Here is a 17284-nt window from a genome sequence, read left to right on the forward strand (position 1 = left end):
ACTTCCCCCCCACAAAGGAAACCCCCTCGCCCCAAAAAAAGAAATTAGAGAGGTGGGCTTTGACATCTTGGAGGAGTGGGTCCTTCATGGCTGTGGCCCCGACCCCTTCGTCCAAGGTTCTTAGCAGTGGACCCCCACCCCACCCTTTTTAATGCAGCTTTGCTTCCTCTGGGACTGCAGAAAACAGCCTGGGTGGAGTGATCCATACAGACCTGGTGTACGAGCGGCCCTACGATTACAACTTTGCTGGGGACGCCCTGACCTTGGACCACATTGCCAAATACGACCTCTCAGCCCTGGAGAGGGGCATCCCCCAAGCCTACCCTACAAAGCCTCCCCCAGAGGACAAGATGCAGTATCTGCAGGTAAGCGGGGGGGGGGGGAGAGAATACAGGTAGCTGCCTTAAAATACCGAGTCAGATCACTTGCCCACCTAGATCAGTAACACTTCCACTGACTGGCAGCAGGTCTCTGGGTTTTCAGACAGGGAATCTTTTCCAGCTTTCCTGGGTCCTTCTGAATGGGAAGCAGGTGCTCTAACCACTGAGCTGCAGAGGGTTTGTGTTGCATCCCAGTGAACAGGAGAAGTGAAAAGTGCAACTGCTTTCTACCACCTACCAGGGAGGAGAATGGGGAAAAGGTAATCATATAATTGTCAAGTTGGGAGGGACACCCCAAAGGTCATGTAGTCCAACCCGCTGTAATGCAGGGATCACAGCTAATGTAATGGCACTTCTGTGTTCTTTAGCAGTGATGGTGCTGCTCTGCCCCTCCTTCCACCCCACACAAGGCCCATTCCTCCCCTTTGGCTGCTTTTCGCTTTCAGCTGTCTTAAAAAACCATGCGTACATCTCTAAGTCCCAGTTCCCATCTGCCGAGTCCTGTCAACTGTGGATGGTGTGAAAAGAAGCTCAGAAACATTAGAGGTGTTACGTTGCAGCTTACTTATCATGGATTGAGACTGCTCGGTCCTGGAGTTAAGTTCCATTCACCTACTTCAGAGAAGGGACCACGAGGGTCGTCTAGTCAAACCCCAGCAATGCATGAATATTTTGCCCAATGTGGGGCTCAAACCCACAAGTCTCATGCTCTACCGACTGAGAGATGTACAGTTCCCAGAATTCTCTGGGGGGAGGACATGACAGTTTAAAGCGGAATAATGGTTCAAATGTGTTGTCTTGCACAGCTCCAAGAACCCTTTCTAAGGCACCTGCCAGAGAAATTGTGGAACAGGGGTGGCTAACCTGTGGGTGCTCCAGGACCACATTCACGCCTTCCATATAAAGCTCTATGATACCACTTTAAACAGTCATGGCTTCCCCAGAAGAATTCTGGGAAGGGTAGTTTGCAAAAGGTGCTGAGAGCTGTTAGGAGGCCCCTTCCATTCCTCTCACAGAACTACAATTCCCAGAGTTGTGAAACAACCAATCCTTCTTCACAAGGAGTTGTAGCTCTGTGAGGAGAATAGTGGCCTACAAACAACTCTCCGTCCCCTTCCCAGAATTCCTTGGGAGAAACCATGACTGTTCTAAGTGGTATCACAGTGCTTCAATGATACAGTGTGAATGTGGCCTTTGAGAGCCCTTGAACCCAGTGCAGAGGCAGCAATCACTCTGAAGCTTCTCCATTCCTCCTCCCGCAGGTCCCCCCCACCCGGCGCTTCTCCCACGACGAAACGGACATTTGGACGACCAGCCAGATCTCGGCCTACCTCCAGCACTGGGGGGCCAGCGGGGACATGGCCGCCAGCCTGGCCCAGCTCCTCCTCCCGCGGGGGCATGGCTACGAGCGCCGGAGGAGCAGTAGCAGCCTCCTGTCCTATCAAGAGGAAGGGCAGCACCCACACCGCAGGCGCCGGAAGTCCGCCGAGAGCACCTTGTCCCTCAGGCCCTTCCCTCCGGAAGACTACTACAAGGGCGGCGGCGGCGGCAGTGGCGGGGGGCCTGGAGGCTACAAGTGCTTCAGCAAGGAGGAAGGGGTGAACTTCATCGACACCAGCCCCCTGCCCAGCCCCAGGAAGGGCCCTCTGCGCTCTGCATCCGTCTCCCTCATCCCGGACACGTTCCGCCATTGCTCGGCCAACCTCGCCAACTTCCCCTTGACCAATTTTGAGCGGGAACCTCAGGGCTTGCGGCGCCTCTCGGCCCAAGGCCGGGGGTGCTCCCTGATGGTCCCAGGCCCTTTCCTGGCCCAGGAGGATACCAAGAACTTCTTCCCTAAAGGCAGCGCCGGCTCCCCGTGCCTGGAGCAGATCCGCATCCAGCTGTACGAAGCTCCTGAAGAACGCCCAGCCAGCAGCTGCTGCTCCGAGCCAGAGGGCTTCCGGACAGGCCTCAGCCCCTCCTGGGGGGGCCAGGAGGAGCTCCGGAAGGGCGGAAGCAAGGGCAGCACCAGCAGCTTCCTGAGCACACCCTCAGCCTCCTCCGGGTATGCCACGTACCACTCAGATTCCATGGGTTCAAGCTCCTAGAAGCATAAAGCACCAGAAGCCACTGGAGGGTCCCGTTCAGTTTTCTCTTTCTCTCGGGAAAAGTCTTCTCCTCTTCGTGGTCTAGGCTTTTGTTGTTTATTTAAAGAGGACTGGGCACAGCACCAAAGAAACCAAAACTCCAGCCTCTCTTGCGTGTTTTGCAAAAAAGCAGGAGGAGAAGGAGGAGGGCAGCCAGGATGATTTGAGGACTCGGGAGCTGCAGCGGAGCAACTTGGAGACCCATGTCCCTCTTGGCTGAACCAGACCTCGCCAGCAGAAGGGCGGTGGGGTGCACTTTCCCCTTTCCTTCTTCCTTCCTTACTTCCAGCTGCAGCCGCTAGCTGGGCCCGATCAGGAATTTTCCATTTTTTTAATAATCCCGTGTCCCGCACCTGGTACTTTCTAAGACAATGTAAAGTTGTGCATGAGTTTTCTGTATCAAATGACCCCGCGACACGCCCCCTGGATGAGGCTGTTGACGAAAGCTACGGGCTTGCAAAAGGGTGGGGGTGGGGTGGGGGGGTCACCGAATTTCTCGGAGGAGGCTTTTGGCAAGGTGGCAAAGCAGTCTGTGCTCCCCTTTCCTCCATCAGTCCTGGTTTGCAGGACAAGAGCTGTGTGTTTGTGTTCCATTTGTCCATGATATCACTGCACAAGCAAAGGGTTTGAGGCAGGTGCAAAGCTCCGTGCTGATATGCTCCATCCCCTGAACCGTAGGGTGTTGCAGGATGAGGCCCCTGTGGAATCTAGCCTGGCAGCTGATGGGCAAGGAGAGAGAAGAAACTGTTGGTTAAACTGGCTGCTGGGACTTGGAGTCCAACAATATTAGGCTGGAATAAGGGTTTAGTCTATGTTGGCATTTGGGGCTTTCTCCCCTCTGTTCCTGGGACTCAAGGCAGCAGCTTCTGACACACACATTTGGCCCACAGGATGGAGATTTCACCCCGCCGCCACCACCTTTCCAGTGCCAAAGCCCTGCCACCCACACCATGGGTTGATTTGCTGCCTCTGGTCTGATCGGAAGCAGCAGATTGCAGGTAGAAACTGTGCTTTATGATTCTAGGGTCATCTAATCTAACCCCCTGCAATGGGCGTTTCTCCAGGGGCAAAAAAGCATGACAGGCACAGTGTTAAGGGCCAAAGCTGCAACCCATCCTCCTGTTCTCTCCTGAGCCCCAGGAACATCTAGTGATATTTTTTTTAAAGACAAAATCATGGCATCGCTGCAGCGCCCCTGCTGTGTGGCCTGGAGCACCACCTGCATGCATCATTCAAATTGTAGTGTTGCACCTGGGGCTACTGTTTTCAGCCTGCTTGGTTGGAAAATGATGGGAGGGGATCGTCACCTTTCTGGTTTTTCTGTATGTAGGGTGGGTGGCATGTCTTTGGTACTGGCGGGGAAGGAATCTTTTCTAGCCCTTGGGCTGGATCCTTATCTCCCCATCCCAGGTGGGCCAAATTTGACTGGTGGGAGTGGCTGCCCACCTGCCAATCACCTGACATCACTATGCCACTGTGCTTTGAAGGCCCAGTTGGTTGTTGGGACTTCAAAGCACAGCACAGGGCTGTTTGAAAGCCCCTTTGTAAACAGCCCCATGCTGCTCTTTGAAAATGAGCTGGTGGGAAGTGGCCCCAGCAGCAAAAATAAAGAGTTCACTCCCAGTTATTTATTTGAAAGCACAGTATATGGTGGCAGGGTGGGGAGACTGGGCCTTTCTTTCAGGCTGCTTTGAACCCCTGGCCAATGTCACTTTTCCAGTTAAGCATGGGGCAAGTGAATGTTATGACCATTAGGGTCAGCACAAAGTTTCCTGCTTGAGTTCCGTCTTGCGTGCACGACTGTGTGTGTGATGTTGTCTTGGTAGCAGGGGAGACGAAAAGGTTTGCTTTAGGGAAATAGATGCCCGGGAAAGGAATGAGGGCAAGTGGAGAAGGGAGGGGAGGGAGGGAGTTAGTATTTGTAGAGTCCTCAACATTTTTGCTTTCAGGTGCACTGTCTTCAGTCAAACGGTCTCCTCCCTCTGGGGCAGAAGGTTCTCTCAATGGAGTCACAAGAGAAGCTTCCCCGAGCTAAGATAGAACCAGATTCAGTGCTTGTTTACATTCAGCTAATGGCTGGATTTGCCAACGTTTCAAGTCCAATCTAGTGCGGTGCAGGAACCGCAGCTAGAGAATCCATGACAGGTGGCCATCCAAGCTCTGCTTAGAAACCTCCAAGGAAGGAGAGTCCACCACCTTCTGAGGTTGTCCATTCTGCTGTCAAACAGATCTTGCCATCAGAATGTTCTTCATCAGAATCTCCTTTCTCATCTCCAACCCATCGTTCAGCCCAGACACTGAGGTCCTACTCCAAGGGCCTTCTGCTGGTTCCCTCACTGTGAAAAGTGAAGCTACAGGGAACCAGGCAGAGGGCCTTCTCGGTGGTGGCGCCCGCCCTGTGGAACGCCCTCCCATCAAGGAAATAAACAACTATCTGACTTTTAGAAGACATCTGAAGGCAGCCCTGTTTAGGGAAGCTTTCAATGTTTGAAGTTTTATCGATTTATTATTATTATTGTTAATAATAATCTGTTTGGGAGCCGCCCAGAGTGGCTAGGGAAACCCAGCCAGATTGACGGGGTATAAATTATTATTATTATTATTATTATTATTATTATTATTATTATCCCATGGTGCGGGCCCTACTCCCTGGAGCAGCAGAAATGGGGGATCTGTGCCTTTTAGCTGCTGAAGAGCAGGCAGAAATATGAGGTGCCCCTTTTCCTTCCTCTTCAAAACCTATTTGCACACAGCTTTTGAAATCAACCCACGTTGTAAATGGCTGTTTTCATCCCTTCGCTGGGCAGATCTACACCTAGGACACTGCTTTGCGCTGAGACCAAACTGGTTCATCTCACTCAGTATATTGTCCACCCTGAGTGGCAACAATGGTTCTTCCAGGGTTTCAGGCATAGGGGACATTCTCTGCACCCCACTTGGAGATGCTGTCAGGATTGGACCTGGGACCTTCTGCAAGCAGAGCAGAATGAGATGATAGAGTCCAGAGGTGGAGAGCAGGCTGTACCACTTTAGGGTGCTGGAAATTGATAATTTATTTGAGCGTCCCCCCCACATCCGAGGCAGGTGCTGCCTTGATAACAGAGCTATAATCCTGTGCTGTGGAGGAACATCTCACTGAAACCTGTTGGGTATTCCTTATTTTTCCCTTTTGGATTTTGGATTATTTAAGAAAGGGCATACACTTCAATAACATACAAGGAGTGGAGAAATAAAGAAAGACAATGTGACAAAATTGAAGTTAAACATAAGACACAAAATGCAAATTTGCATCCTTTCGGTCACAATCCCTGAAAAGAATTACGGTACTGCATTGGTATTGGGGGTGGGGATAGCAATGCAATTGCTATTACAGTGGTACATAGGCTTCAGGTTACAGACGCTTCAGGTTACAGATTCCGCTAACCCAGAAATAGTACCTCAGGTTAAGAACATTGCTTCAGGATGAGAACAGAAATCGTGCAGCGGCAGCAGGAGGCCCCATTAGCTAAAGTGGTGCTTCAGGTCAAGAACAGTTTCCGGTTAAGAACGGAACTCCGGAATGAATTAAGTACGTCACCAGAGGTACCACTGTACATATACAAATGTTTGAGAGATACAGGAACAAACAATGGCTTGCCTGTTTGCCATCATATGGTCCACAACTTGAAAAAGAAAACAATCCGCAGTGGAGAGTTGACGCATTGGTTCAAGTCTTGGGTGCCAAATCTGGAGACAGCTTTCCAAAATGTAGGTTGGCATCATTCATAATTTATTCCCCAGCACTTTAAGAATAGATATGGGGCCTTTGGGAGGATGAGCATTTTCCTCACAGGTCAAGGAAGGGGTTGTTATGCATGCCTGTATTTGTGGTGTGGGGGATGTGGAGGGTTCAAAAACATCTTGGGGTGGGGCTGGGTGGGATTGGTTGCACTTTGAAACTTGTACTGTTTTAATCATTGTGGCAGATTTATTCCCCTCACCCCATCGCTATGAAATCCACAAAGGGGGAGGGATCAGGGCAAAACACCTCGAAAGGCAGGTTCCAGGGCTCAGAAGTGCTCAGTGCACCTCCTTCCCCATGGCTTTTCTTCCTTTTATTGAAAAACAACAGCAGCGCCGAAAAAGCATGCTTCTAGTGCTCATGCTTACAGATGCTAACTCGCGTCTGAACCGGTGCAGCAGCAGCAGCGCCTGTGTCGAAAAGGGTATCTCAGAGGAATTGTGATGGTCCCTCACTTCATCTCAAGTGTAGTTTCTTCTCGCACAGGCCACAGGATGGGGTCCCGTCCCCCCGCCCCGCATTGTGGGTTTGCAAGGGGGAGAAGGATGCCAGTTGCTGAGAGGAGATCAGTCAGTTTGGGCTGTGGTTTCCAGAAAGGGGCTCTTTCGCTGCGTCCGCCATTGAATGTCCAAAGTCATAGGGAGCAGTAATTATTTGAAGGCTAACTGTAGAGGTTGCACCTTTGGAACAAAACTGCCTCCCTCCCTCCCTCCCCCCCCCCAGGGAAAAAGATGTTGTGCCAGGAAAACAGCCATGGCTCTCTGTGGTGTGACCAACAGACTTCTTGGTCGCTGTGGCGTGACCAACAGACTTCTGGGGCACTGTTTTTTCATCATCATCATCATTATTATTATTATTATTATTATTATTATTATTATTATTCCAACCACTTGATATTCCACCTCCCCACAAATATATTATGGATGTTGTGCCTTTTAAGGGTTTGACAATAACGATGCTGGTAATTAATATCTGACGAACATCGATAGTCCCGTTGATGAGCCTATATTGGATTTCTTTTTTGTAGAAAGCAGTCAGGTAAGAGGTGGGGTGAGCAAGATGAGATGCTTAACCCTTTTGTTGTACTGTATCTTTTTAACTCTTTGTAGTGTCACAAGGCAATACTTTTCCAAACCCGTTGGGAGGGTCAACGTATCTCAGAAACCAGATCCCATGTTTTTACTGACCTTTTGGGAAATAATACTTTTTTAAAGAAAAAACTCACCACCTTGGCACCCTTAATAAAGAATACTATGCCGGAGGCTGAAATTCATAGGCCCAGCCAGGCAATACCTTTCTACTGCTAGAAGACCACGGGGTTGGGGTGGGGAGTGTTTATTCCAGCGCTGAGGCTTCTCTCGGCCAGCTCCAAAAAGGACTCCATTTCTGTTTTGTGTTCTGTCCCTTTCTCTTGGTGACGTTCCACTCTGTGCAAAGACAAACTTTCTGATTTGTGTCTGGATTTGTCTCGAAACCAGATTTAAAAAAAAAAGTTTTATTCATCGGTTTTTCCAAACTGTTTGTAGTTTGCTCTTTTTTTCCAACCACTTTGAGGGTTCCTTTCTCTTAAAGACCAAATTAAAAACAAAAACAAAAACCCGTCTGTTATTTTCTTTGTCTCTAAACCTCATTGGCCTTCTTTTTAGTTACTGGGGGAAAAACAAACCCACCAAAGGGCAAGCCTATCTAATCCAACCTGGTGCCTTCCAGATGTTTTGGACTACAACTCCCATCAACTTCAGCGATCATGAAGTTGTAGTCCAAAATGGCTGGGGCTCATGGGAGTTGTAGTCCAAAAAAGGAACTCACAGAAATACATAGGAAGTGCATTTTACCGAGTCAGACCATTGGTCCATCTTTGCTTAGTATCATCTACACTGATTGGCAGTGGCTCTTCAGGATTTCAGGCAGGGAGACTCTCCCAACCCTGCCTGGAGCTGTTGGGGATTGAACTTGGAACCTTCTGAATGCAAGGCAGGTGCTCTAACATTGAGCTACGGCCCCTCCCCATTCTGGCAGGAGCTGATGGGATTTGTGGTCCAAAACCTCGGTAAGACAGTAGGTTAGTGAATATTGGTCTAATCTAATATCCTGAGGATTTTTAGCTTGGAAAAGAGACCAGGATTGGGGAGTAAGCTACATCTCTTCAAATTACTGAAGGGGGACTAGACAACAGAAGCCAAAACCAGCGCAGACCCTCCAAGTGTCCCTATTTTCCAGGGACAGTCACAGGTTTACAGAAGCCATCTTGGTTTCTGATTTGATCCCAGAATGTCCCACTTTTCCTTAGGATGTCCCTATTTTCTTCAGAGAAATGTTGGAGGGTATGGAGTTAGGCAAGACCCCCAAGCCAAGGAGATAAGTAACTATCTGAAGGCAACCCTGTATGGGAAAGTTATGTTTAATGTTTAATGTTTAATTATGTTTTTATATTTGTTGAAAGCTGCCCAGGATGGCTGGAGCAAACCAGTCAGATGGGCAGGGTATAAATAATCAAATTATTACTACTATTATTATTATTGACATCCCTATTTTCATGAGAGTAATGTTGGAGGGTATGCCAGCATGCCAATCTCTTCTTCCATCTAGTGGTCCTATCCTCTTGAACAGCCATCAAAGCTAGTGGCAGTCACCATCTCTGGTGGCAATGAGTTCCAAAACCTAAGAAACCATTTGTGAAACTGCCACAAGGACAGTCTTTGGTTTGTGTCCAGGGAACCAGCCTGCTTGCAGGCCTTGGGCCTGGAGTTTACATTCAGGCAACCCAAATGTTAGTTGCAGGGGGCAGAACACCCAAATGATGCACCCTGGAAGTAAAATTATTATCAAAAATTAAACCGGCCCATTTGCTATCCTGTGATGGTATCCAGCGCTAAAAGGTCCCACCTTATCAGATTTTCCCTCCAGTTGGATATTCTGGCGAATACGGTGTGTAAAAATGCCTGCTTGTCTGAATTTACCAATGCAAAGTAGCCCCTCTCTCTTTTTTAGAATTGGATGTTTTTTTTTTCTTGGACCTGAATTTCATTGAGTCATTCTGGCAGTAAGACCAAAGCTTTATGAGCAAAAAAGAAGCTTGCAGGATCAAGCCAATTGCCCATCTATTCCAGCACCCTGTTCTCACAGTGGCAGACCAGATGCCTGAGGGAAAGCAGCAGGCAGGATTTAAGCACGCGAGCACTCTGCCCTCCTGTAATTTCCTTTCCTTTTCTTGACAAGATTTTTCAGGCTCACCTTATCCAAATGTGACCAGGATTGGGATGCGGAGCACAGCTTGCTGCTAAGGTCTCTAAGGTGCTACTGGACAATTTTTTTATTTTTTTATATATTTCGACTGCGTCAGACCAACCTACCTGAAGCTTGGTGCTAGTTCTGGTCTTTCCTGCAGGGGCCCAGTGGACTGCTGTCCAATACATTGACCCATTAACCTATGAATGTCCCTCAAGGCTCCCCCATGCTGTTTAAACATCTTCATCAAAGGTGGGGAGCCTGTGGCTCTCCAGATGTTGCTGGACTGCAACTCACAACATCCCTCACCAAGGCTACGCTGGGGCTTCTTGGAGCTTGGAGTCCAACGCCATCTGGTGTAAAATAAACACATTTCCCAATCTCTGGTCCTCTGTCTTTTCCACAGGGTTGTGAAATCTGGTTCCCAGTAGCAGAACGGAAGGAGAGAAGAGTGGGGAGGTTTCAGCAGCTGCTGCTAAGCATGGCTTAGTAGTAGCATTAAGACTGGGGAAACGAAGGAAATGGCTCCTTGATTTTTAATGCGCTTCTCGTTTGGCAAACAGCTGGAATTTTGCATGGAATCACTCCCACCTAGTGGTTGGCAAGGGCATCACAGGCACCCACCCAAATTCCTTGGGTTTGAAGCAGCCATAGAAAGTTGGGGTGTTAATACCCGCCTAACAGAAGCCCAGGGACATGGGTGGTGCTGTGGGTTAAACCACAGAGCCTAGGACTTGCCGATCAGAAGGTTGGCGGTTCGAATCCCCGCGACGGGGTAAGCTCCAGTTGTTCGGTCCCTGCTCCTGCCAACCTAGCAGTTTGAAAGCATGTCAAAGTGCAAGTAAATAAATAGGTACCGCTCCGGTGGGAAGGTAAGCGGCATTTCTGTGCGCTGCTCTGGTTTGCCAGAAGCGGCTTAGTCATGCTGGCCACATGACCCGGAAGCTGTACGCCGGCTCCCTCGGCCAATAAAGCGAGATGAGTGCTGCAACCCCAGAGTCGGCCACGACTGGACCTAATGGTCAGGGGTCCCTTTACCTTAACAGAAGCCCACGAATCTTCCAAAAGGTAAAGCAACCCACTTCCTGGCTGAGCCTAACACCCTTGAGGTTCTTTTGTATGCATGAAGATACAGTCCCTCCCCTGCTATATGAGCTCTTAAGGACCTCGTATGAGTCCTACTAGTTCAAGCCAAGGGCCCAATTAGCTCAACAGCATCTGTTCACAGCAGCCAGCCAGATTCTCCAAAGAGAAGCCTCTGAAAGCAGGGTGGGAAATGCAACAGCCCCTCTGAGTCAAATGAACCTTAATGGCTTCAGGTGCTGACTGAATGACCCAGTTAATCAGCAACCATCTCCAAGTGCCCTTTGTAAATCCCCCTCAATCTTAACCGTAATTAGCACCTCATATAAAAAAAGCCCCACAGGGAGCCTCAAATGGTTAAGGGAAGGTTTCTCCTCTTCCTTTATTTTTGGCACTCAGGAATAAGCTTGATTCTCCCATGATTCAGGCTGCTGTGACAGACAAGGAATTAACTTCAACTCCTGGCCGTTTCAATGAGGCCATTTCAACACGTTCCGCAGCAATTGTAGGTGGGTTTCTTCCTTCCCCTAGAATAAGGATTGGGGACAATTGTGCAGGCTGGGGATTGCTCTCTTCCACATCAATGTAAGGTGAAGGAGGGATGGGGGAGAAAATGATAGGATTGCACTCTGGGTACTGCAACTGATCCCAAGTATGCATAGTTTGCAAAAGGCCTTAAACTCTATGGTGTCTATTCACAGGGGAAACTGTGAGCTCCTTTGCATTTTATAGGCGCTGGCCACAGGCTGAGAAGTAGCTAGAAATCACACATTAGCTTTAGAAAGTGCAAAGAAGAAAACCCTAGAATGGTGACTCATGCAGAGTTGCAACAAGTGCCCTTCTCTCTGGGGGCTGGGTTCGCAGAGCCTTGATGGATCATGCCCATCTAATCCAGCATCCTGTTTTCACAGTGGCCAAGGAGGTCCATAAGCAAGACTTGAGCGCAACAGGTGCTTTCTCCCCACTTGGGCTCCACAGCAACTCGTATCTGGGATGCTGCCTCTGACATGGGAGCTAATGATAGCCTGGTCTTCCATTGAAAACCACCCAAGTTGGGGGCTGTCACTACATCTCACAGGTGGCAGGGTCCAAGTAGTGACCTAGACTGGAGGTTGAGGGATGCACCAGGAGCCGATTCTAGCCTTCTGAATTGTGGAAAAGAGGAGACCCACACCAAGTTTGGGGTAAGGCATTTTTTTTAATTTTTTATTATTAAAGTTATTACATTATTTTAGAGTAACTGTACACTAGTTTTATTAAGAAACAGTTTAAAAAAGAAACAGGAGTTATTGATATATAAGTCAAAGTCGTAAAAGCTACATTTTCCTTCCTCTGAGGGGAAATGCACAGAACTACAGAAAAGGAGGTGGGCCTGATCCTGTGCAAAGGTTGCCACCTTTAAAAAAAAACAACTAGCTCCAACGGGCCCTTATCTGGCAGCAATGCTGCTTTCATGTAAACGTGTCCCTTGCTGAATCCTGTGACTGCTTAGGGCATAAGAATAATGGAATAATAATACCACAGTAGAGTTGGAAGGGACCCCAAGGGTAATTTAATCCACCCCTAGTTGTTCTGTTTTCACCACCACCACCAACTCCCCTCCACAACTGGCAATTTCATACTGCCCTGTTCATCCCTCCCAATTTTCCTGCTCCCCCCCCCCAAATTGAAAAGGGAGGGGGTTGTCATATTAACTCCTACTCCCAATGTAGGGGGCTATGTGCCTTTAACAGCTTTGCAATGGGCAGGAATCCAACAGGTGAAGCCTCCTCCCTTCTACTGCCTGTCTGTCCCTGGTGAAAACGTTTTTTTCTGACAGGTTTTGTTATCCTTGCGTTGCCTCCCCGCCCAATTTTAATACAAAATAGGGGCACGGGGCTAGGAAGGATTTTTAAAGCGTCAGAATCTGGTGCCCAACACAGAATGGGGGCTCAGTTCAGACAGGACCAGGTCGTCATTGAAACTAAACGCTTGGTTCAGTTGGAACCCGGACTCTGGGCCTTTGAGGTCTGGATCGGAACCACCCAGCTTACGCATTTTAAGGAAGAGCAAAGTATCCCTTGTGGGTCCACAGCGTTCATGGAACTCGAGAAATAGTCTCTCCGCCAGTCTTCAAAGGCCCCCTCCCAGCCCCTCAAGCAAACCGTGGTGCCTACAGCGTTCTAGGACGAGTGCCACACACGGAGCCCATGCGTGTTTCCTCGGGAGCAAGCGCCATGGAGATCAGTGGGGTTTACTCTCATGTAAATGTACATAGCATGGCAAGTCCCAACCTAGCGCGCAGGCGGAGGCCGAAATGGAGACGCAGCACCAGAGCGCACGGCAAGAGCGCACCGCCAGGGCGCACCGGTTTCTTACCAAGGCCGCCACAGCTCTTGGCTCCGCTCAGGAAGCGCCTGCCCGCTCTGGCCCCGATTGCTCCCCGCCTGGTTGCGGCCTCCCACCGCGGGGAAGGAGGCCTCGCACCCTCGGCTCTTCAGCGGCCTCGCTTTCCTGAGAGGCGGCGGCGGCGGCGGCCCCCCGGGGCTGCCCAGCGCGGCCAGCCGGGCTTTGGGGGGCGCCGCCTGCGGGTCGCTGTCCGTGGTGCTGAAGACGCCTCCGGCAGCGGCCATGGGCAGAACTCGGGCGAGCTGGTGCAGGAGCTGGAAGGAAGAGGAGCAGGAAGCTTCGCTGGCCGCTTCGGAGCGCAGCAGGAACTGGCGCACGCCTTGCAGGCAACTCCGAAAACCGGCCTGGTAATCGGCGCTCTTGGTCAGCGGCACCCCTGGAGGAGGAAAGAAGTCGGGAAGTCGGATGGAGACTGAGCCGCTTACGCTCCCAGTCCCACTCGCGCTCCAGGAGTCAAGATAGGGGAGATGACCACTCTTTAAGGCTTAAGCCAGTGGCTCGCAAACTTTTTCAGGCTACCGCCCTCTTGGTTCCATAAACTCACCCGCATTGTCCCCTACTCTATAAAAAGCATTATTCAGAATATCTGTTTGCACGACCCACTGAGGAAGAATAAAATTCAGAACAGGAGCAATTAATTGTGCATTGATTCAAAATCAAATTAAAACTAATTGGTTTCGTTAATTCAACAAAATTAATTAGCTAGATCCAGCTTTCCAAAGTCTGGTAGTGTTTTACATTTCCAGTGCTGCCACCTCACTCCCTTGCCCCTGCCCCCCCAGTTAATCCCACTGTCCCATAGAGAGTGTTCTTGCCCACTTTGGGAACCACTAGAGGTTAATTATCAGAAGCTGCTCTTGTCAGAGGCAGTGAAGGTTCACCTGGGGCCCTTGAGACGTCTCTGGACTTCAGCTCCCAGTAGCCTCAGGCTAACAGCCAAGAATGATGGGAGTTGTACCCCAATAACACCTGGGGATCCACCTGGTCGCTATTAATTTGTGTCCTGCAAGAGTCGATTGTGTAAAAACACTCTGCTAGGACTCCAGCTGATCTTCCTTTTTTATTTTTGCTCAGAACTGTGATGGTCTGATGATCAGTTACAATTTGCTAGCACTTGTAGTGTTTGGTCAATTAGTCGGTTAATCAACTGCAGTACGTTTTGTTTTGTTTTAATGAAAATGTGTCCTTGAATGATCAGTCAGCAGACTTTTAAAAACAAAAAACAACAACTTTTTTAAATTTATTTTAAAAAATATGGCTACTAACTGTGAACAGCAAGCGGCATCTCTGCCTCTGTGTGGGCAGAAAGAGAATGCCTCTTCTGAAACTATGGCTTCTTTGCTACATCATTCTAGAAACCCAAGGGACAGTGCAACCCTGTGCATGTCTACTTAGGAGTAGGCTCCATTGAGCTCAAGGGGGCTTAGACCCAAGTGTGTGTAGCATTATAGCTGAAGCAATCCATCTTTCTTGAGGTGTTGCTTTCCCCTATGTCAATCAGCTAAAATGTTAATCTACCAATGCTTCCTTAATTGGGTTCCATGGTTCCATTTGGGTGGCTTACCTTGGTGGGCCAAGGGCTGTAGGCTCTTCATGTACTTTACGCTCAGCTCCAGGATGTCTGCCTTCTCCAGCTTGCGTTTCCGGATCTGCAATTTCCCCACCAAACCAAAGAAAGCCAAGGGGTTACTGGGGTCATTTCTTCCTGCCCTGCCCTTAGTGAATGACTTCCCCCCATAACCCTGTTGGCTTCTCTCTCAGCTGGGTCGAAGGATGGAAGTAACTTATTTATTGCATTTCTATCCCATGTCCACTCATTTAATCCCCACAGCAGCCTTGCGAGGTGGGTTAAACTGAGAGCCAGTGGCTAGCCCCCAAGGTCACCCAAGTAGATTTTCCATGGCTGAGTGGGGCTTTGAATCCAGGTTTTGGTCTGGAACTCTACACTTCAGGGGGATGAGATGGACCCCTATTTCAACGTTGCTGGTTCTAAAGCAAGGGTACTGGAGTCTCACCACCTGTCCCCTGATGTACCAAGTGCCTCCCTTCTGCCGTACCCAACCCCCACCCCATCTTGCACTTACGAACATCAGAGTCCGCCCTATACTAAGCCAGACTATTGATGCATCTAGTGTGTTATTGTCCTCACTGACTAGCAGTGGCTCTCCAGGGTTTCAGGCAGGAGACATCCCCAGTCCTACCATTGGGGATTAAAACTGGGACCTTCTGCATGCCAAGCAAGTGCTCCACCACTGAGCTGCTCCGTTCTTCCAACACTGGTGTGATGAAAAAGCTAAAAAGACGGAGAGGGTGAAGAGGAGAAGGGGGCCCTTTGTGCTCCTGCCTCTGTCATTTTCAAAGTAAAATGTAACCCGCTTCCATGGAGATAAACTGGCTCCCTGACTCCCTCTCTCCTGGAAATGCAAGGGAAGTGGGAGCCTCACCTGGTGGGAGTAGTTCTTTTCCAGCAGAGCTTTGAGTTGCTCTAGGGAGAGGTTGATGCGAGCTCGTCTCCTCTTCTCCATGAGGGGTTTGGAGACCTGAGAAAATGCACACGGGGGGAATCTATTTATTTATTTTATTACATTTCAGTCCCACTTCCCCCCCTCCAAGGAGCTCAAGGTGGCATGCACAGTTCTCCCCCCCCCCAATTTAATCCCAACGACAACAACAACCCTGTGAGGTAGGTTAGGCTGAGAGGTAGGGACTGATTCCCAAGCTTCATGGAAGGGGAGGAAATTAGAACACTTAGAAGTCCAACACTCTGACCATTACACCGCACTGCCTTTCAGGTATCAGCCAGGCTTAACTCTGGAACTTAAACCACATTATATCACATAATACCATATTATTACATATTCATTCGTTGCTTACTACAATTTTTTTGTCTCAAATGCATTTTTTAAAAAAAAAGGTATACAACTTCTGAAGCAAGAAGAGATGAAGAGACTCCTGAGTGCACACAGAGTGCATTCTTTCCACCACAGAATAAAGACATAGGTGGTGTCGGGGGGGGTAGAGGGGCAAGCACCCCCCACAAAGAATCTCACTCTCACCACTTGTCTGCCTCCTGTGGCTGGACTTCTGCCATTAACAGAGACTGTTAATTATCTTTCAGAGATGTTAATATGTGGGGCACAACACAACTTGCCCACATAGAAATAAACTTTCCCCCTTCTGTGCCCCCCCATATTTTTTGCTGGTGCCCCTACTGCCTACAGAGAGTTGCCAGACACCTGGAGATTGTGGGTGGGTGGGGAAGAGCTTTCGGGTCAGAAGAATCTTTTTTTGTTTAGATATTGACTACTGGCTTTTTGCAGTTTCTCCCTGTATAAGCTCAGGGGAATCTCCAACTATTCCTGGCATTGGAAACAGGTGCCATGCTGATCTTGGGAACACATTAACCCCTGGGCAAAAACATATGGCAAAGGGACCCTTTTCTCCTTCCACCCTGGGGAGGGAGGGCAGGTAGGCTGCCCCCTGTCCTTTTGCTCCCATCTGTAGCATCAGACCCACCAACCTTGCGGAAGGAATTGAGCGCCCTCCTCTCTTGCAGTCTGTGGTCCGTACCCATCCTGCATCCTCTGCCCTCCCTGCACCAAGGAGGTGGCATTTTATCTCCGGAGTCGTTTTTCCATTTCAATGGGTCCATTCAGGCTGGGGAACCTCCCCCGCAAAGGGGAGGGAAGTGGTGGAGGGTGGAGGAGAGGGTAGCGGCTTGCAGAGAGATGGAGGGCGGGATTCAGGCATTTGGATCTGCCTGCATCAAACGGCTTTCAGGTCCCGCTTTAAGGACAGATTTGTTATCATGCGCTTTGCCTACTTAGAAACATCCAGGCCTTTGGGGAGAGGAAGAGGGGCTTGGTGGTGGAAGGCAGCAACACCCACCCCACGCCCCTGGTGAATCGTTCCTCATTGTAATGTCCCTCGAGCATGTACAAAGCGCTTTCCCATTTCTACACAGCCTACAAACAAGCTAGGATCAGGAGGGAAGCCAAAAGGGACCCCAGAACCTCTTTGTTGATCAGTTAAGCACTTGCTTAACCCCAGGGACGACTGCTTTAAGGGCTCAAGTGGGGACTGTTTTGTCTCCTGTAAAAACGCCCAGGCCAAATAATTGTGAGTTGATTATGGCACTTGGATCCTGGCGCTTGCTTAATCCAAATGCAGTGGTACCTCGGGTTAAGTACTTAATTCGTTCCGGAGGTCCGTACTTAACCTGAAACTGTTCTTAGCCTGAAGCACCACTTTAGCTAATGGGGCCTCCCGCTGCCGCCGTGCCGCTGCTGCGCGAT

General features: G+C 49.5%; 2 protein-coding genes across 2 annotated transcripts in view; one reads left to right on the forward strand and one right to left on the reverse strand.

Annotated features, from left to right (window-relative positions):
- Nucleotides 1-7887, forward strand: part of GPR153 (G protein-coupled receptor 153) — a 34978-nt gene extending 27091 nt beyond the window's left edge. The window contains exons 5-6 of the mRNA XM_083513023.1: nt 181-365; nt 1643-7887. Coding sequence (XP_083369149.1) covers nt 181-365; nt 1643-2470 — 1013 coding nt within the window. The 3' untranslated portion in view covers nt 2471-7887. The remainder of the gene's footprint in view (nt 1-180; nt 366-1642) is intronic.
- Nucleotides 7888-12291: 4404 nt separating this feature from the next.
- On the reverse strand, nt 12292-16570 carry HES3 (hes family bHLH transcription factor 3). Its single transcript, XM_083513884.1, has 4 exons — nt 16510-16570; nt 15434-15529; nt 14554-14638; nt 12292-13365 (listed from the first exon to the last, which is right to left on the reverse strand). Exons 1-4 carry the CDS (start codon nt 16561-16563, stop codon nt 12956-12958), a joined length of 645 nt encoding a protein of 214 aa, XP_083370010.1. The 5' UTR covers nt 16564-16570; the 3' UTR covers nt 12292-12955.
- Between the last annotated feature and the right edge of the window lie 714 nt (nt 16571-17284).

Source organism: Podarcis liolepis (genome assembly GCF_965112155.1).
Source record: "Podarcis liolepis genome assembly, chromosome: 7".
NCBI lineage: Eukaryota > Metazoa > Chordata > Lepidosauria > Squamata > Lacertidae > Podarcis > Podarcis liolepis.

Bases quoted from the DNA above. Each gene is read 5' to 3' on its own strand.
- HES3 (XM_083513884.1), bottom strand. From the start codon at position 16,563: ATGGGTACGGACCACAGACTGCAAGAGAGGAGGGCGCTCAATTCCTTC. The intron at 14,639-15,433 runs GTGAGGCTCCCA...GGGAAATTGCAG, and splicing joins AAAAGAACTACTCCCACCAG to ATCCGGAAACGCAAGCTGGA. The intron at 13,366-14,553 runs GTAAGCCACCCA...TTCCTCCTCCAG, and splicing joins ACAGCCCTTGGCCCACCAAG to GGGTGCCGCTGACCAAGAGC.